This window comes from Caenorhabditis remanei, chromosome III (assembly GCF_010183535.1).
Source record: "Caenorhabditis remanei strain PX506 chromosome III, whole genome shotgun sequence".
Lineage (NCBI taxonomy): Eukaryota > Metazoa > Nematoda > Chromadorea > Rhabditida > Rhabditidae > Caenorhabditis > Caenorhabditis remanei.
Genome location: NC_071330.1, coordinates 13,415,154 through 13,436,485, shown reverse-complemented (window position 1 = coordinate 13,436,485; position 21,332 = coordinate 13,415,154). Strand labels below are relative to the sequence as shown.

Below are 21,332 nucleotides of genomic sequence, written 5' to 3'. Positions count from 1 at the left end.
GGAGTTCTGTAACTGGGTTACTGTAGTCAGATCCCTCCCGATCCTTCGATCCTATAGGCTACTGTAGTTGGATCTTGATTTTTGGATCCTGGATCCCATAGGGTTACTGTAATTATGACTTTATCGTTTTTTTTTCAAGTTTTTAATAAAAACTTCAGAAACAGAAAACTATTCAAGACGGGGGAAACAAGTTCCCGCATTTTTGAAAATTTCCCTTTATATAATATTGCTCATGACCTCGAAACTCGGCTCCCAATTGCGTTTTCTTAATTGGGGTACTGTACTTTTTTGTTTATGAGGAAACAGAGAGATGCAGACGACAGGGAAAAAGGAAATGTGAGACTGTTGAATGTTTCCTTGTCGAGTGGCCCCAAGATTAAAATCTTTCAATAAAACACTCTTCACGTTCTGCCGAAAGAAGACAATGTCTCTTTGATTTAACATTCTTTTTACATTGGAAAATATAAAAAAGTTTTATTGAAAAAATATTTTAAAAATAGGGATCCACGGGGTTTCTCTATTCTTTTTCAACTCGGACTTGATTTCACATTCCCAAATTGATGACACAGTGAAGCCAGTAAAGATTTTCTTGCCATTGTTGCATCATAAAGCACTCCCATTGTAACGTCGATCCTTTTGGGCATTTTACATCACGAGTAGTATACAACCATGCCACATGCATCCATACATCTAATTTTAAAAAATAAAAACAATCAAAATTTACATTTCCTCAATACCTCAAGAATATCACGTTGTTTAAACACGTAGTATTCGTGTCCTTGCACTTTGATCTTTTCTTCTCCTTCTCACAGGCTTCAAATCGGGATCAAGGTGCTCTAGCCAACGAATGTATTTGAGTGCGATTTCAGGACATATTGTTTGACTTTTAAGGTAGATCAGATCATCTTTTGCTGCAAAATAGTACAATGATAATCTTTGGAAAAAAAATTACATTTTGAATTACCATTGTACAATTGAAACGTTTCCCTTTCTTCAGTCTCGCTATTCATTTCTTCGATTGCGGGAAATTGGAGAAAGTCTCCCACCAAAATAACTGAACATCCTCCGAACGGTGAGTCATCTTGGATACTTCGAGGATATGGGCATTCATGCACCCAACCTCGTCAGCGATGACTATTTCCAAGTTTGGGTCATACTCGTATTTGAAGCCGTCCTATACCGGGGGTCCAGCGACAAAACTTGTAGACAGGCTTTGCTTCTAGAGCATTGGCTGTGAGATTTGTGGGGTTAGAGTTTCAAAAGTTTTAATGAAAAAAGATTTTCCTGTTCCTGAAAATTAGTATTTTTATTACAAAGCTTAAGAAAAATATGGTGTTACCTCAAATTGTTAAAATTAATCCAATAATTAGAAAATACAGCTCAGATTTCAATAAAAATCAATATAACATAAAGTTTCGACAGTCCATTCAGTAGGATGTCTTGAGATTAAAGGTGGACTAAACTCAACTCTGATATTTTCATAGAATAATGTATGAGTACCGGTGAGTTCATTTTCATATCGAAAAAATTTTAAAAATCGGTCTGGAACCCGCTGAGAGCGATCGCCGGTGAGTTTGGGCATTTCGGTGGCTGGTGAAAATTGGCGGTATGGCTCAGAAATTCGAGTTCAGTCGTATGTTCCTTTGTTCATTTCCGTGAGTTCATCTTCATATTTCAAGAATTTTTCAATTCGGTTCATTCCCCGCGGAGAACGAGCGCCGAAACAGTTTGGGCATTTCTGTGGGCGTGGAACATTCTAGAACTTTTTCGAAAATGTTGTTTTTTTCGAGTTTTCTTCGTTTTTTCTAACATTTTTGTAATAATTCAATCAATTTTTGCCGTTTACTTTCGAAATTATTGAAAGAAAACAACAAAAATGACCGAAAATAGCGTTAAAATTTGAAAAATTCAACATGGCCGAAGTCGAATTTCTAGGCCACCGAAATGCCCAAACTCACCGGCGATCGCTCTCAGCGGGTTCCAGACCGATTTTTAAAATTTTATCGATATGAAAATGAACTCACCGGTACTCATACATTATTCTATGAAAATATCAGAGTTGAGTTTTGTCCACCTTTAAGAGTGACGATTTTAGGAAAAAGAGGAAAGGAACAATCTTGACGGAAGGCTATTCCGGTTTTTTTTTTCAAACAGACACGAAATGGAATTCAATGATTTAATCGATCTGACTATGAGTAATTGGTGAAATTCAAAAGTATTTTAAAGGAGGGCGCCTTCATTATTTTTTCCATTGTTTTTTTGGTTGGCTCTCATTCATCTGGAATGAGTATGAATTTTTGACGAATGCCGATATCCGTGTATTAGCCGTATTATCTTGATCGACACGAGCGGAGAGACAGTTTGAATGTAAAAAGAGATATCCCTTGCGGAGAAACGAACGATAGACAGTGCCCGTCAAAAAGCAAACTTGCAAACCGGGTCAAAAAAAAAAGACTTCTAGAACAAATTTTCGGACTTGGCTCCAAAAGACTTTTTCCTTCTTCCCAAAACTCTGAGTCGATCTATATAAAACACTCAATTTTTGGAATACCGGTGTTCCCTTTCAAACAATAATTCAAAACCAATGCCAAGTTCCACTTGAATCTTGTTCTTGAGGTCATTTAGCCAGCCGTCCGTCTCTATGATTCATGAGAAAAGTGAAAAGGGAAAGACACTATTAAACGGGTGTCCGGTGAGTCTTCGGCGCGTTTGAGGTAGTAATTATGATTTGTTGAGGAATTAGTTTTGAGAATTTTCTCTTTTGGTTTAAAGGATGACTTTTTTCTTCTTTTTTTACGTTATAAATTGAAAATAACACGAAATTTTGTAGAAAAAAGCAAGAAAGCAAGAAAACAATAAATCGAGAAATAAAAAGAAATCATTTTGCAAAATTCGCGTGGGAAAACTCTTCCACGAAGGCTACTTTTGAGCCGGGAAAACGGGAATATAGAGCGTTCAGAGCAATTTTTAGCACATGCTCCAACTATGAAAGTTGTTCAGAATTTTCTGAAGTATCAGATTCTGAAAAAAAAGATTTCAGTTCTCCTTTATATTGATTTCAAACTGCAAGTTCTGGAAAAAATCGGATAAAAGAATACGTCGGTTTCCATTTTTGAAAATAGATATAATATACAATTTTTGTTGTGAAACTCATTTTGAGTATCGTTTCGAAAATTTGATATGTTTAGTCATATTTTCTTAATAATTTATTCTTTTCAGTGTCGGCAGAGCAAGACTAGTGATAAGAAATACCGGTTCTATTGAAATTTTAATTTTCACGATTAAAATTTAAACAACAGATAATTTTAAACAATTTTATTGAGAATTTATTTTATGAGGCTATTCTGGAGGTAGCAAAAAAGCAAAAAACGGTTTTACTAGCAAAAAATAGTTTTTTGCTGTTTTTACTACCTCCAGAATAGACCCATTAAAAAGCATTGGGATTGGGAATGGCACAGACAGCTTGACATTTTGAATCTGCATATTTCATCTCGGTGGTCTGAAAAATAATGATTTGTTAAGTTAAAAAATCTTTTGTTAAATTTTTGTTGATAAACTTAATATCGGTTTTTGCAACATTTGAGATGGTTTGGCCTGATTTTCAAGGAGTTACAGTAACTTAAGGTCATGGAATCAGAGTTATGGGACCTACAGTACCTCTCAAAAGGATATCAACTTTGGCTGTTTTCGGTGTCAACTGATTGTCCGATAAACTCAAGTTTATATGGGTTGAACAGAGCAAAAATAACACATCATTTTGGCAGTTGACCATTTTTTTGTATGAACACAACCCTGAAAGTTACAGGTAAAGAAACCCATCACTCCCAGAAATCGACTAATTTCAATGCATATTATCGTAATTTTGGAGATTTTCACTTTGACATCCTGTAACTTTCCTGGTAGTGTCCCTACAAAAAAATGATCAACTACAAAAATGATGTACTATTTTTGCTCTGTACAACCCATACAAGATCAAGTTTATCAGACAATCAGATGACACCAAAATACACGGTCAAAGTTGGTCATTTTCCACTGAAAACAGCCAAAGTTGATACCTTTTTGTCCGGTACTGTATATCGTTGGAAAACTGAAAAAAGCGCGCTGATTCCAATTATATAGTCAAATTTTGCCTTCGAGGCGTAGTTTTTTCCAGTTAAAAAATCGCTCACCATGTAACATCTTCAAGATCAGATCTGACGAAGTGGCGTCGTGAATAGATGGTTCATTATTTCTTCTTAACCTTCCCGAAGACAATTTGGGTTGAAAATATTTCATCTCTCCAAATGACGTCTCCCCACTGAAAAAACTCATTTCAATCAGTTTCTGCAAATTTTCAAGAATATCAATTCACCTCGTTTGCCACCAATTTTATGACAAAAATGTGCATATTGTTCGAAGAAATCGATGATGAAAATTACATCCGACGGGCAGTTGACACCAAGGAAACTCCTCATTCATGATGTCCGGGTCTTGGTTGAGATTTTCCAGTCCATAAAACTCTTGAACTTTTTCTATTCCCATATGACTTCTGTAAACCAAGCTATTATAAAAATGGCACAGTTTTAAGTAGTTGCCTACCTTCTACCGTTACAAATATACAGTACAAAATAAACATCAGAACTTAATAAAAATCATAAAAATTGTTCGACATCTATTCATTAAGTCATCTGGAAAAATTGTAAACTGATCAGATTTTTCAGAACGTCTCATATAAATAGTTGGGGGATCCTCAAGACCGGTTCAAGAATTACAGAAAAAAAAGAAATTCTCTAAGCGTCCACCGGTCCGAAGAACTATTGACAAAAAGTGAATCTTCCTATCTCCGCCAAACTTTTTTCACTATTATATTATAACAACAGAATTTATACAGGAACATATTACTTTTTTTTGAACTAATGTCAAGTTCCGTTTGAATCTTGTTCTTGAGGTCATTCGGCCAGCCGTCCGTTTCTATGATTCATGAGAAAAGTGAAAAGGGATAGATTGGGCGGATAGACGGGTGTCGGGTGTGTCCTTGACGCGTTTTAGGAAGGACTTATGTTCCCGATTTTTTTCTGAAAAAAAGAATTCAACGGTTTCTTTTTTTTAATTAACATTCTGATACACATCTCTAACAGCTTGGACCCGTGTATGATGAGTCTGGCGTGACGTTGACGCTCTTGATCTTTGGGAGATGGTAAAACCTTAACTGACATATGTATTATGTATTATGGAAAAAAAAATGCTGAAAGATTTTGGCACATTGCCAAGAACCAACAGTCGGAACCTGGCGTGACGCGAAAACGTCAACTTTTTTACTACGATTCAGAATTATAAGAAATTTTGAAAAAACATCAAAATTGCCACATTTTCGATGAAAAATTCAAAAAATTTCTTAAATTTTGGAATAAAATAGTTATTTTTTTCACCCGCGCCTTCCCGGACCGGGCTTTGAGAAATATGGATAAATACAAGATGCACATTATTGAATTTAGAATTTTCTAGATGATAGAATAAAACAAAAAGAGAAGATGATATTTATTGAATTTTATTATTTTTCAACATTATTTGTTACCGCAGCTTCAACTCCAACCTAACCGGTCCCTTTGGTCTTAATATAACACCAACACATTCCGGAATCAAATCTCGATCTTCCCCTTCCCTTATTCCCAACTCGAACTTCTCCACCAACTTCACCATCGTTGTCTTGAATTCCATCTCAGCGAACCTCATCCCGATACAGTAACGGGGTCCGATACCAAAAGGGATCCATCTCAGTTTACTTGAACTTTCTTCGGAGAATAAAAAACGATTCGGATCGAATTCTTCGGGGCGTTCCCAATTAGAAGATAACCGATGGATTGTGTAGGGTTGAGCTTTCACGACACATCCTTTCGGATAGAATTGGTTGCGGATTGTGATGTCGGATTGGCACACTTTTGCATTGAAACTGGAAAATAGAGTTGGAAACTTGGTCATTTTTGGTCCAGATGAATGTTTAACAATAATCATGAATTCAACGCTTCAAGAGCTTCCAGAAAAGTATAATCATGCCATAGGTAGAGACACACCACTAAAACTACAGTAACCCAGTTAACCTATCTTGGTGACTAGTTTCACGCTACCCTAGCGAAAAGCTGAGTCTTAACTACAACATGCGCCTGGGTTACTGTAGTTGGGATACTTTCTTGGAATGATTATATATTTCTGGAACCTTGCCCATTTTTCAATTTTTTCCTATGTAGCTTAATGAGGCATTTTAAAGTAAGTCGAAAACCGCCCAAAAATAGTATCAACCAACAAAATTACAGAACTTCGAAAGTTTTCGAACAACACTATTTTCTCAAAACTGTTATAACTTGATCTGTTTACTGCAGGGCAAGGTCGGGCCAGACCGATTTGATATTTTTCACTGGCCTTGCCCGGCGGGGTTTCAGTCTCGATAATTTTGAACCAATAGCGCGACGAGAGCTTTCAAAAAAGTATAATTATGCCTGGGTTGCGTTCAAAAACCCATATACGGTATGAGCCTTTAAACACGGGTTACTGTAGTTTTCGTTGTGAGACCCAACTTGTCCCAAATATATGCTTCTCTGAAAGCTCAGCTTATTTCAACAAAATAAAAACTCACTGAATAACGGGCGGATAGTATCTAAGTGTCTCCTTATAAAAAGCGTCCAAATATTTCATTTGATGAATTGATTCATAACTCAGATCACTCGTTTTCATTTTCTTTATTTCTTCATATAATTTCCGCTGAACATCCGGATACTTTGCCAACAAATACGCCCCATAAACCATAGCCGTACTGGACGTTTCGTATCCAGCTATGAGAAATGCGAAACAATTTTCAGTGACCTCTTTTTTAGACATCCCTCTGTCAAGAAGGAGTTTCAGGAGGTCGACACTGTCATATCCTTCTCCGGCGAGTCTTCTTTCGTATCTGGAAAAATTAGTGTCGGATATTAGTCCTGTTTGCCCACTTACATATCCGATAATCCATTTATCAGAGGGATCTCTGCAGCGGCTAAATCAGTGAATCGGTAGAGAGCTTTCCATATCCAAGAGAGCTCGGGGAGCATGACTGAAACACTCATTTTTGAGAAGACGTGGGTTAATTAGGCTTAATTAGTTTATGATGAGTTTTTATAAGAGTATAATCATGACTAGGTAGAGTCTTAAACTGGGTTACTGTAGTCTGGAAGCCATTGAAGTGTTGAATTCATAAATGTTGTTAAAAGTTGAACTGAATGAATAATGACCAAGTTACAGTAGTTTTTGTAAAATATCAATTTTCGACAGTTTTCGAAAATCTGTAACTTTAGTGGTTTTTAGAGTTTTTAGTATGTTTGAGTGGTTTGTGGCTTCGACCTCCCAACTACAGTATGCGTTTCTAACTGGGTTACTGTAGTTCTCCTGCGACATGATTATACTTTTCTGGAAGCTCTTAAAGTGTTGAATTCAAAAGTGTCCTTAAAAGTTCAGTTCAGCTGTGCCGAAAATGATCATGTTACAGTAGTTTTGTAGAATTCTTAATTTCGAAAAAAAAATTCAGAGAATCTAGGCTACCGTAATTTCTGTGACGGGGACCCAACGCAGACATGAATATACTTTTCTAAAAGCCCTCAACCCCAGACTTGCAAAATCTCAGCCTGGGTTCGAAAAATGATATTTTTTTCACAAAGTTTTTGAAATTTTGCAAATCCTATCGGACAAGATTCTTGCTCAAACACAGGGGTGACGTAAGGTCCGCAACGAAAAGTTTTGAATTTACCGCGCCAGTCGCGTTGCGTGTGCGTCGCGTTTTTTATTGAAAGATACGATAAACACGCGCTAAACTTCCCCTGTGCTCAAATAGTTTCTTAGAATTGTCTGAAATATCGGAATCTGAAATAAAACTAATATGAAAAATGAAAAATCCACCCACAAGAAGCTATGAGAATCCAACTCTTCCGAATATCGACACTTGACACAAACTTCCTCGCCTGCACATAGAATACATCAGTTTCATCTCTCTGACAGTTACTATCAATCGCAAATGCACATTTTCCGATGATGTCAAGGGAGAGGCGTTGGAAATCTCTGAATAAAAAAACATTTAAAAGTTTCAAAAAAATAGTCAAAACTAACTCATAGATATCAAATTTCTCTTCTGAATTTCTTGATTTTTCCTCCAAAATCTCCAAAAAAGTGTCAATTTTCAAGCTGACTGTCTCATGCATCGCCTTTATTTTTCCGGCGGCAAACATTGGAGCGATAGCAGTGCGAGTAGATTTCCACCCCGTTGCATACGTGTTTTGCAAGAGAGAACTATTCAAATCTGGAAAAGGAAACGCGTCAAAGGTGCGCCAGCATACTTGTCAAGACCCGGCACAGCATAGTCCCGGAGTTTTACGATCGAAAAATGAAGAAAACTGACTGTGAGAAAACGCGTACTAGGCGCGCCAATTTTCATAACTTGCGGCCTAAAACTCACATTTTGAGCTTTCGTGGCCTAGAAACCCAATTCTCGGTCATGAAACTGATCTCATCAAATTCAGCGTGGGAAGACGCTTCGAATGAGTATAATCATGTCTAGGTTCTAAGCAAGTTGGGTCTCACCACGAAAACTACAGTAGTCTAGATCCTGAGTTACGGTAGTTTTCGTGGTGAGACCCGATTTGCTCAGAATATGGGCATGATTATACTTTTTCGAAGCGTCACGACGAGCTGAATCTGATAAGATATGTTTCATTGAACATTTTTGAGGATATTCGTGAAATTCTACTAATTCTGAATCAGAATTTAACTTTAAAAATTCGAAAACTCTGTGTCGGAGCCCACTTACTATTCATTTCGAAAATTTGCGGAGTTAATCGATCTGAGAAGTTTGAAAAGTTCTTGATAAACACTTCCTTTATGTCTTCTTCATTGGAGAGGATGATATCAAATTCAGTGCCGAAATAGAGTCTGGAAATTTGAATTATTTGAAGATGGCTTCAAAAATTTTCGAAAATCACGGTTTTTTTCTGATAAAAATTAAATCCCATCAATTTTTTGAATTCAGCCCACTTAGAGCTTTCAGAAAAGTATAATCATGCCTAGATTCGCTTTCAGTTTGGTCCAACCACGAAAACTACAGTAGGCCGAGTTTAAAGGAGCATATCGTATACCAGGCTTGTTTATACTTTTCTGAGAGCTCTCAACGAGCTGAATTTCGGAATTATGTGCAAAATGAATTTGAGTCGGAACTGACCAAGAACTCACCCGAAAGTCTCTCCATATTCTCTATGCAACTCCTGATGCCAAGTGGGAGAATCATTGTACCCGTTGGCTGCAATTCTTCTGAATTTTTTGAAATTTCAAGTGACGGAAAACAAATAGAACTCACTCGATGACCAACTTCAAATTTCCCCAAAACCAATGAGTCTCAGGCCCTTTCAGCCCAATTTTCGATCGAATTTTGAATATTTCTCGTCGTCGATAAATGATACAGAGGGAGAAGGTTAGAATAGCAATGAATATGGAGGTAAGGATTATAAGGGTAATCTGGAATAAGAGATGTACTTGGTTTTGGAGGAAAGAGTAACATGGATGCAGTTTGCTGGAACGGGAGTAAGAATATATTTCAAAAGCTTAATTTTTCATACAACTGTGTAGTCAAATCATAGAACTCCACTTTTATAGTTCACTACTTTTTTGCAGGTTTACTTTCAAGACAGATACAGCAGTGGTAATTCCATAATTCTCAAAATTTTCGCCGTTTTCATTAGTTAAAAAATGTCAAACTTTGAGAGTGTGAGACGGCCTTCCTGATGGTATCACAATAACGATTGTTTTTGTAATGTATAGATCACAAGTAGAGCTTCATTTTTATAGTTGACAACTTTTTGTTCGCTCCGCCCAATTTTGAGATATGCGCCTTTAAAAATGCCTGCGGTGCTAGAATACGTGATCTGGCGCGCCTCCGGCGCAAAAGTGTCCTGGTATGCCTGAGGCGCTAGAATGCTTATTTAAAACAGTTTGGGGTGACTGCGGCGCTAGAATCGTGATATAAAAGAGTCTGGAGCGCTTTCGGCGCGAAAAATGGTTGGTGGTCAGGACTTGTTAAAACAGTTATATTTAAAGACCCAGAACTAAAAAGTGGGCGGAGCAAACAAAAAGCGAGCAATTGCAAAATTGTATATCAAATCCAGCCCTAAATTTTTGTAGTTGACAACTTTTCGTTAGCTCCGCCCACTTTTGAGATATGCGCCTTTTAAGATGAACGCGCTCTTTCTCACTGCCGGTTTTAAAGGCGTATATCTCAAAAGTGGGCGGAGCTAACAAAAAGTAGTCAACTACAAAAATGAAGCTCTAGAATTGGACTACACAACCATCTAAAAATTTGGGCACGTAGAAAAATCCTCAGTACAAACATTTGAAATTTTGAACTTTTAGAATTTTTTTCGCAAAAAAGTCAAATTTTTGACTATGCTGTGCTTTCAACTATCGATAAAAACTCAAGCGTACATAGGATTTTTGACTATTTTTGATAAAAATTTGACTCCGGGGCGACCGGACTGGGCAAATCTTGATATTTCTGTACCCTCTACTACATTTTTTGAACAAAGTACATCAATTTGTGGGTCAAAACTGCTAAATGACTACTATAGTAAAATGAAAAATCAATGCAATTACTCTGTTCTTTTTATCTCCTCTCTTCCGTTTTAAAAAGAAGAAAAGAAAACGAGAGAACACAGAGAAGACACTAGAAGATGACCTGAGAGATAGGATTCTCTCTCCTGCCAAAACAAAAGTGCAAAAACTAGAGTAGTGAAATTTGAATCCTGTGTTGGTTTGTACGTGAAACATCGGAACAGAAGGCAGAAAATAAAATAAATGAGTGGTGAATCTAGCGATCGGAAATGTGTTTTGTGTGTAATTGTGTAATTTTTTCGATCAAATTTCATGTATTTTTTTCTGCTGTTATATCAAAGGAGGACTGAAGCTTCAGATTTGTTTTATTCCAGATTCCGATACTTCATATGCTAAAAATCGCTCTAAACGTTACAATTCCTGTTCTTCTGACTCAAAATAAGCTTTTTGGTGGAAGAGTTTTTCCGTGCGCTCCCGTGTAGTCCTCTCGAACAAGATTCTTTGCTCATTTCCTCTCTTTTCCCAACAAATTTTCTCTTTTTTTCAATTGTTTTCGAGATAAAACAGAGATCTCTGCAGAGATCATTATTATGCCGAGGAATTTGCATTTTATTTGACGCGCCAGTTCACACTTTTGCTGTTTTTTTTTAGTTATCTTCAGACTTTTTTAAATTAGTAAGTTTTTCGACATTTTCGAACATGGGAAACTCGAATTTTCCTATTTTTTCGATATTTTTCCTGCTGAAATTTAATGCAACCCACTAAAATTCAAACTCAGAGTTACGGTACGCAATTGCGTACGATGTATTGCACTTTACGAGCAAAAACAGACGCATTATTTTTCAGTTTTTCACAAGACGTTTTCAGCGATTTCTGCCGAATTTTCAACCTTGAAAGCAGATTTTTGATATTTTTCATGCGTTTTTAATAAAAAATTTTCAGAAAAATCCTTTTCCGGCAAGTTTTTGGAGCGAAAAAGATCGAGAAACCCGAAATTTCTTGTTCCGAACGTTTATTTATTGCAAAACCAATTTTTGACTGCAAAATCTCTGAAAATTGTATGAAAACATGCTTTCAATGTTATTTCAAAGGAAATTCAAACGTTTTCAAGCTAAAAACACAAAACACAGCTTCTGTTTCATTTTAGAAAAGTGTTGATGAAAAAATATAAAAATTGAGTTCAAAAACTTTGCGAAATACCGTGTTTTCCCCCCGATTTTTCAGCCTAAAATTTTATTTTTACTCGTTTTGTACTGCTTTTACTGTAAAAAAATTAATTTCTGGTAAGAATTTTCAAAAAAAAAACACTCTGCGGACTGAAACGCAAGTGCGGCAGGGAGTTGTGGGCGGAGCTTAAACTGCAATGGTGAAGTTCCAGCTGATTTTCTAACGATCAACATTGAATTTCAATATAAAATCGTATTTTAATTGACGTTTTCAACGTTTTTGCTGTATATTTGCATAGTTTTCATGTTTTTTTTTGTATTTTAATTAATTAAACATAAAAAATATGCAAATATACAGCAAGATCGTTAGAAAATCAGCTGGAATTTCATCCGCTTGCAGCTTAAGCTCCGCCCACAACTCTCTGCCGCACCTGCGTTCCTGCACGCGATTTTTTTTTGAAAATTCTTACCAGAAATTAATTTTTTACAGTAAAAGCAGTACAAAACGAGTAAAAATAAAATTTTAGGCTGAAAAATCAGGAAAACACGGTATTTCGCAAAGTTTTTGAACTCAATTTTTATATTTTTTCATCAACACTTCTCTAAAATGAAACAAAAGCTGTGTTTTGTGTTTTTAGCTTGAAAACGTTTGAATTTCCTTTGAAATAACATTGAAAGCATGTTTTCATACAATTTTCAGAGATTTTGCAGTCAAAAATTGGCGAAACTTTGCTAAAAATAACTAAAATACTGCAAAAAGCTTTACTCTTTTTTCACATCACAGATTTTCCCGTTTTTTCAGCCCTTTCACTCATTTTTTACTGCGTTTTCCTCCATTTTTTTCATTTTCTCCCACAATTTTCTTGATTTCAGGTAAACCCACTCACCAGCAATGTCTGCCAATGACGAAATCGTGAAACTCGATGTCGGAGGCGTCATTTTCAAGACTTCAAAGCCGACGCTCACTAAATTCGACGGATTCTTCAAGACAATGTTCGAATCGGAGGATAAGGTATCTGCGCTCTACCGAACACCCAAAAAATTGTTCGAAAAATTTGAATTTTCAGTTGAAAGAAGACGAAAATGGGTGCGTATTCATCGATAGAGACCCGAAACACTTCCGTCTGATTCTGAATTTCATGAGAGACGAAGACGTCGTTCTTCCAGAATCCCTGAAAGAGATTCAGGAGATTCTGAAGGAAGCGAAGAATTATGAATTGGATGGACTCGTTAAAATATGCATTGAGAAGGTGCCAACTGAAAGTGCCGCTAAACCGAAATTTCGTCTTATTGAAAGCGATGTTCAGATGATGCAGATTGTTACTAATCCCGAGAAGGTACGCTCTACTGGAGTGAGATGGAGCGCGATTGCAAACAGAGTTGAGCGGAGTTCCGCCTTCCGCTTTCCGCCTTCCGCCTAGAATGAAATAAGCTTGAAAAATTTGTTCGCCTACTCGAATTTACTGATATTTTTTGAGTTTTTTTTGCAAAAACTAACAATTTTTACCAAAAAAGGAAGTTTAATACAGATTTAATCATTTTTAAAAGCTTTTTACAACAAAATAAGGCCAATTTTTTCATTCCGCCAATTTTTTTTTTAAACTTCCGCCTTCCGCTTTAAAAATTTTCATTCCGCTTTCCGCCTTCCGCTTTCCGCCATTTCAAAAATCGCAAAAAAAATTCAATTCTCTTCAGCTAAAAATATAAAAATTTTCAGAATTTTTTGGAATTATTCATAGTTGTCAATGCCCGGCTTCAAAAAATGACCCTTTTTTCGAAATTTTTTCAATTTTTCATCGAAAATGTGACCATTTTTGACTAATTTTCAGAATTTCTTCTAATCCTGAATGATAGTCGAAAATTGGACTTTTTCGCAAAAAAATTCAAAAATTTGACTTTCGCGCCAATTTGCCCGGGCCTTCGGGCCGTGCCTTGACAACTACGGAATTAAAACTCACGTCGAAAAACACGGATTAAACTTTTCAAACCGATATCGTAACAGTTTTTCAGCTTTTTAACCAATTTAGGCGTTTTTCATACTTTTTGGGTGGTTTCTGAATGGTTTCTTAATTTTCGCGAACCCCAAAGTGGCGAAAATGCTTTTTCTAGAAAATTCGACTCGTTTTTAGTTGAAAATCTTAGAAATCAGATCAGATTTCTCTGAAAATGAGTATAGCTTCTTCAGCTAAAAATAGAACAATTTTCAGAGAAATCTGATCAGATTTTTAAGATTTATCATCCGAAAATTCGTAATTTTTTGAAAATCATCCACTTTTTTCAGCCAGTTCTCATTATCCACTACCGAATGGAAAACTGGGAAACCGCCACTCGATACTTCAGCATTTCCAATTTCCAAAAGAAATACGAACAGTATTTCGATATTTATTTCAGTGAGTTTTCAGAAATTACAGGGAACCGGGACGTTTCGCAGCCTCAAGGTGCGCCAGACCTGAAAAAAACCGAAATCTACGTTTTTCAGTTATTTTTTCTTTAAAAATCACCGGATAATCGGTTTTTGAACGCAAAAAGCTAATTACAAGCGCGTCGAAGGCACCCCAGATATCGGAAGCGCGTATGAGGTGCGCCAGACAGAGAGTTTCATCAAATTACAAAAATACATAGTTGTCAAGGCTCGGGCCGGCCCGGTAGAAAATTTTCAAGGCCCGGCTTCAAAAAATTACCCTTTTTTCCAATTTTTTTTCGAAATTTTTCCAATTTTTTTTCGAAATTTTTTCAATGTTTGACTATTTTTCAGAATTTCTTCTAATTCTGACTGGTAGTCGGGAATTTGACTTTTTCGCGAAAAAAATTCAAAAAATTTGAAAATTTGACTTTCGCGGCAATTTGCCCAGGCCTTGACAACTATGCAAAAAAAGTTCTTTTTGACTTCTCAAACAATTAATTATCTGAAAAAGTCAAGTTATCACTGGGAAAAACGGGAAAATTGAGGCTGTCTCGGAATTCAGTTTCAGGGCGTTTTTCCTCCTAAAAATCGATTTTTTCCCTTCCAGAAATCGCCACATCCATTGGCGATACCAAATGGAGCTACTCGATTCACGATAAGGCTCCGAACATCTTCTCGACACCAAAATCGTGTCAAGAGAACAATTTCTACTGGTCACTCGAGAATAGTATCAACCGATTCTTCCAGTTGAGACAATAATTGAATTGAAATGTTTGCATTCGTTTTATCCACATTCCCACTCGTTACTTGTTATATTTTGTTGTTGAAATTGCAATGTTTTAGACATTAAATTGTCTATTTTCAATGATTTTTATTTCAGATTTCTGGAATTTGGCCGTTTTCCACTGGACAAGTTATTTTTTTATTTAAGTCACTGGGTGATTGAAATGTTGGGAGTTTTTGCTGAAAATAGCTAGAAGACTGGTTTTTGAATCCTTTTTTTACTTGAGAAACAGCTGAAAACTACTCGAAATTGTTGTTTTTAGCCGAGTCTAAACCAGTTTTCGAGTATTTTGACTTCAATCCAAAAAATCAGATCCCAAACTTCACTAATACCATCCCTAACACTTCAGCATCCCACCCAAAAACTTTCAGGCGGATATCTATAAAACTACCTAAGCTACTGCAATCCTAACTTCAAACGCGCCAAAGGCACCCCAGTACACTCACGCGCCGAAGACACGCCAGGTGTTGCAAGCAAGGCAAAGAGCAGCATGACATAACACTCTTCTCCGTCTCCTTTTTTCTGCCATTACTCTTTTTCTCTGCTCTCTCTCCGCCTCGTGTGGTCTCTCATGGATAGGAAAAAGGGTCCCCCCGTCCGCCATATCACACTCGTCGAAATGGCGGGAAAAGACGGCGTGTGTTGTGTTGGCGGTATGTGTTGGGCGGCAGTTTTATAATCCGATTCCTTCCTCTCCGTCTGTTTTTCGTCTATGTCTCCACGGTCTGGGGTGCTCTCTCGTTGGAGGGGTTTTTACTGCTAGCGAGGACGGTTTTTTTTGCGGGGTTTAGAAGGTTTTTTGGAGTTTTTTAGTGGTTTTTATTGAATTTTACGACTATTTTTAGCCCCAAATCGTATTTTTCCCGGTTTTTAGCTGTTTTGATATCATGTATACAGTTTTGTGGGCCCTTTGTTGGTTTCGGGACGGTTTTTCGCGAGGTTTTGGGGTTTTTTGGTGGTTTTTAGTTGTTTGTATTGGATTTTATGACTATTTTTATGCCCAAGTAACCATTTTGCTTTACTTTTAGCTATTTTAGTCTTATTTTCGGCCGTACGGTTTAGTGTGCTCTCTCGTTACGGTTTACAGCAGGTTGATGGTTTTGGGGACGGTTTTTTTTTGCGGGATTTCAGCCTTTTTTATGGTTTTTAGTGGTTTTTATTGGATTTTACGACTGTTTTTAGCCCCAAATGCCTATTTTCCATCACTTTTAGCTATTTTGTTCCCATTTTCGAGTCCAAGGTGTCGTGCTCTCTCTTGTTACTGTTTACTGCAGGTTGATGATTTCGAGGCGGTTTTTGCGGGATTTTGAGTCTTTTGATAGTTTCTTGTGGTTTTTATTTAATTTTACGTCTGTTTTTAGCCCTAAATGCCTCTTTTCCATTACTTTTTAGCTATTTTTTCTGGTCTACGGTCCAAGGTGCTCTCTCGTTACGGTTTACAGCAGGCTTGATGATTTCGAGGCGGTTTTTTGCGTGGTTTCGGAAGTTTTTAGGTGGTTTTTAGTAAATTTTATTGAATTTTACGTCTATTTTTTTCCCCAAGTAGTCATTTTGCTTTACTTTTAGCTATTTTAGTCTTATTTTCGGCCCTACGGTTTAGTGCGCTCTCTCGTTACGGTTTACAGCAGGTTGATGGCTTCGGGACAGTTTTTTGCGGGATTTTGATGTTTTTTGGTTATTTTTAGTGGTTTTTATTGAATTTTACGGCTAGTTTTACCCCTAAATGGTTATTTTCCATTACTTTTTAGCTATTTTTTCTGGTCTACGGTCCAAGGTGCTCTCTCGTGGCTTGATGATTTCGAGGCGGTTTTTTGCGGGGTTTCGGAAGTTTTTAGGTGGTTTTTAGTAAATTTTATTGAATTTTACGTCTATTTTTTTCCCCAAGTAGTCATTTTGCTTTACTTTTAGCTATTTTAGTCTTATTTTCGGCCCTACGGTTTAGTGCGCTCTCTCGTTACGGTTTACAGCAGGTTGATGGCTTCGGGACAGTTTTTTTGCGGGATTTTGATGTTTTTTGGTTATTTTTAGTGGTTTTTATTGAATTTTACGGCTAGTTTTACCCCTAAATGGTTATTTTCCACTACTTTTAGCTATTTTGGCTCTATTTTCGAGTTCGTGCTCTCTCGTTACGATTTTTTGCTGGGTCCTAGGATTTTTAGTGGTTTTCAGTGATTTTTATTGAATTTTTCGACAATTTTTAGCCCTTTCCCTTTTGTTTTTAGCTATTTTGGGTCCAGTGGATCTAAAAAACTCCGTTTCATTAATTTTTCTCCGTTTTTTTGGATTTCTTTCTCATTTGTGCTCAATTTTTCCCAAGCTCAACATTTCCAGCTCCACCATGACGTCATCAACAGCACCGTCTTCCAAAGAATTGCCTCGAGAATCGATGAAATTAATATTCAAACATATGAATGTCAATTCGAGGTGAGTGATTTTTATATGAAAAATTCGATTTTTCGAAACCGTAATACACATAATTTTATAGATGTGTGTACATTTTATGTAAAAATTCATTGAGAAGTTGTTAGTTTCTAACAGTAGAGTCTTATCACCACACTGATAATGCTGGTATGATGAAAGTATGGACTTTGGACTCCGGGGGACATTTTGAAACCAGGAAATTTGGAAGCCACTGTTTTGAAATCTTCTGGTTTTGAAACGACCCAAAATTCTAGAATAACCTGTTATCTCTGCCCACTTTTGAGATATTCGCCTTTAATGATTTCAAAGGCGCATATCTCAAAAGTGGGCGGAGCTAACAAAAAGTTGTCAACTACAAATATGAAGATCTTGATTTGTACTCTTGATTCATATTAAATTTGAAGCAATATCGTTAACTTTAACCGCCTGAAACTTGGGTCATTCTTCAATCTTCATCACAGCTACCTTAGAAAAACGTTTCCTGATGTCTCAATGAGCCAAATTTTTTAGGACATGTAGATCATGTATATAGCTTTACTTTTATAGTTGACAACTTTTCTGGGTAAGGTCTCCCTAAAAAGTTATAACCAATCGAATGGGAGAATTACCTTTTTTTCTCAAAAACTTCGTCTGTGTGACACGGCCTCCCTGATAGTCTCACAATATCGATTGCTTATGGAATGTATAGATCACAACTAGAGCTTCATTTTTGTAGTTTACAACTTTATGCAAGCTCCGCCCACTTTTGAGATATGCGCCTTTAAATATGCCTCCGGCGCAAAAGTGTCCTGGTATGCCTGCGGCGCTAGAATGCCTATTTAAAACAGTTTGGGGTGCCTGCGGCGCTAGAATCGTGATATAAAAGCGTCTGGAGCGCCTTTGGCGCGAAAAATGGTTGGTGGTGAGGACTTGTTAAAACAGTTATATTTAAAGACCCATAACTAAAAAGTGGGCGGAGCAAACAAAAAATAAGCAATTGCAAAATTGTATATCAAATCCAGCACTACATTTTTGTAGTTGACAACTTTTTGTTAGCTCCGCCCACTTTTGAGATATGCGCCTTCGAAGTGAGAAAGAGCGCGTTCATCTTAAAAGGCGCACATCTCAAAAGTGGGCGGAGCTAACGAAAAAGTTGTCAACTACAAAAATGTAGTGCTACTTGTGATCTACACACTTCGTAAACAGTCAATATTGTGATACCATCAGGGAGGCCGTCTCACACTCATAAAGTTGACCATTTTCAGCTAAAAACTGCAAATTACTGTAGATCTACATTTTGATATATTTTTCAGCTCATAAAACAGGGCACGTATCGACTAGTATCCAAACCCAAATAAATGTTTCCAGAATCCGCCTAGCGCACAAAATCCCATCGCTCCGCCCAATCGAAGCAGCCACGCCCCTCAACGTCGATCAACTCACGTTCAAAACCAATCAGATCATTATAAACAACACAATATTCAAAGTGGATAACTACGAGCCCGCGTGTTGCTTCGATAAGACAAATCTCCGAATCGAAGGCTCACCATACCTGAAAATGTCCATGAAGTCCGGAAGACATTCGAAAGTTGAGCGTATTGTGAATAACCGGGAGTTTATTGACACAATGTTGTATCTTGCAAAGAAGTTATTCGAGGGAAGGGTCATGCCGATCACTGTGAAATATTTGTCAATTAGTAAAAAAGATTCCACTGCTTTCCTACCGGATGACTTGAGACTGGCGGTTCGAGACATTAAAATAGACCATAACGTAGTGAAAACCCTCGAGTCCATTCAACCATATCTCCATGAATCCAGCATCCCCTTCGATACAGTATTCATCAGTGGTACTCGAATGCGTCAGGAGGATGAGGACTACAAACATCCATGGATTCAAACCGCCAACTTTGTGCAAATCCTCGATAAATCAAAGTATGCGACATGGCTGCATACGATTCTGGATATGGACATTTGTCAGGCGCATCTCGAGTGTCAAGCGTTCCAACGGATGGAAGTTTCTATTGTGATTGATGAGTGGATTGAGCATGGAAGAGAAGATGGAACATGGTTCTCGTTGGGTGTCAGGACGGTCGATGATATCAAACATTTGTTGGTTGGATTGTCGGCGAGACAAGGTGCGGTCGTGGAGCAGTCGGAGATGTTGGGGTGAGTTTGATTGTTTCGGTTTTTATTAGCACGACACACTTTTTACAACCGCGCTCTACCGAAATCGTAGAAAATTGTGTGCGAAATTGAGAGACTCAGAGAAAAAGTGACATTTTTCAAGGGAATTTCGGTGGAGCACAGTTGTAAGAAATGTGTCGACCTAATATGTGGAAACCCTGCCAGTTTTTTGGCTTGGAGACTTTTTTGAGCCGGACGTTTTGAAACCATGTCTTTGGTTTCGAAACATCTTTGTTTAGAAACGATCTAGAGTCATTTCCGCAGGTCTCGCGGGTTCAAAAATCGAATTTCACAATAATTTTTCCCTTGGATCGTTTTGAAACCAAGATTGTGAAATTCGCGACATTTTAGGCTAAAATCCGTGAAAAACCGATAAAAACCAGCAAAGTTACAAATTTTCGAAGTTTTTCGTAACAACTTTCACATTTTCAGCTACCGTAACTCGTCCAGTTTACTCTCAAACTTTATGACACCTAGATTTTTGGATTCATCTTATCGAGACACTTCGAATGACAATAATCATGCTTAGATTCGCTTCAATTCGAGGTCCACCACGAAAACTAAAGTATCCCAAATCCCAACCACGGTAGTTTTCGTGTCGAGACTTGATTCGGTCCAAACCGAGTCATGATTATACTCATTCAAAGCGTCTTGATGAGCTGAATTCAAAAATCGAAACTATTCTGAGTTTGAAGCAAAACCTACCGAGAGACATCAGAAAAAGTTATCAACTTCAAAATTAAAACCGTATATTTGAACTACATTCCCTACCGAAATGTTAACTGCACAGTCTCCCAGACTCCGAGTAAGAACTGCAAGGAAATTTTTGATCTACCCTCATGAAACGAAAATTTTGAGAAATTTGCAGGTCTAGAACATTATTTCATTATTTTTTAGCGTAAAGCTCAAGGTCAGAAGTAAGAATAATTTCAGTTTTAGAATTATTCTGAGAGCATTATCCAACCATTCAATCCAAAAAATTCTGGTTTCAAATACTTTTTCAAGTCGAAAAGGCAATTTTTCATTTTTATTTCGGAAAAATCTACGGGATTTGTTCATTTCTCAACATTATCCAACGAATGATAGCTCAAATCGTGCTCCGGAGATTTGTACACATTTCTGTAGGACGGTTTTTCAATTTGCTCATTAGTTTTCGAGAAATCGATCAAATTCCAAATTTTTTTCAATTTTTTGTTATTTTCTCGAAAACTAATGAGCAAATTGAAAAACCGTCCTACAGAAATGTGTACAAATCTCCGGCGGACGTTTTGAGCTATCATTCGCTGGCTAATGTTGAGAAATGAACAAATCCCGTAGATTTTTCCGAAATAAAAATGAAAAATTGCCTTTTCGAATTGAAAAAGTATTTGAAACCAGAATTTTTTGGATTGAATGGTTGGATAATGCTCTCAGAATAATTCTAAAACTGAAATTATTCTTACTTCTGACCTTGAGCTTTACGCTAAAAAATAATGAAATAATGTTCTAGACCTGCAAATTTCTCAAAATTTTCGTTTCATGAGGGTAGATCAAAAATTTCCTTGCAGTTCTTACTCGGAGTCTGGGAGACTGTGAACTGTGATATTATCCGTGAAACGATGAGACAATCTCGAAAAATCCGAAATCAAAATTGCATATTTCCAGATGCAAAGAATACCCGGGAGTGCTGCGAATCCCACTGAAAAGCCATGAATCAAGTGTCGGCATCTACGTGACAAAGAACTCGGAGAAGAAGAGCGAAACCAAATTCTTCTCTCCATTTGACATCAATTTGTTCGTTTTCAGTACCAAGAAATGA

General features: G+C 37.1%; 3 protein-coding genes across 3 annotated transcripts; 2 read left to right on the top strand and 1 right to left on the bottom strand.

Moving 5' to 3' along the window:
- Positions 1-5,550: 5,550 nt before the first annotated feature.
- GCK72_011180 (uncharacterized protein) lies at positions 5,551-8,228 on the bottom strand (the record flags this gene model as incomplete). Its single annotated transcript, XM_053728273.1, has 5 exons — positions 5,551-5,929; positions 6,611-6,922; positions 6,967-7,063; positions 7,907-8,061; positions 8,110-8,228. 5 exons carry the CDS (start codon positions 8,226-8,228, stop codon positions 5,551-5,553), a joined length of 1,062 nt encoding a protein of 353 aa, XP_053587850.1.
- A 4,426-nt stretch (positions 8,229-12,654) lies between these two features.
- On the top strand, positions 12,655-14,925 carry GCK72_011179 (uncharacterized protein; the record flags this gene model as incomplete). Its single annotated transcript, XM_003091064.2, has 4 exons — positions 12,655-12,774; positions 12,830-13,099; positions 14,044-14,152; positions 14,774-14,925. 4 exons carry the CDS (start codon positions 12,655-12,657, stop codon positions 14,923-14,925), a joined length of 651 nt encoding a protein of 216 aa, XP_003091112.2.
- A 2,363-nt stretch (positions 14,926-17,288) lies between these two features.
- Positions 17,289-21,332, top strand: GCK72_011178 (uncharacterized protein; the record flags this gene model as incomplete). Its single annotated transcript, XM_003091065.2, has 3 exons — positions 17,289-17,374; positions 18,719-19,516; positions 21,179-21,332. 3 exons carry the CDS (start codon positions 17,289-17,291, stop codon positions 21,330-21,332), a joined length of 1,038 nt encoding a protein of 345 aa, XP_003091113.2.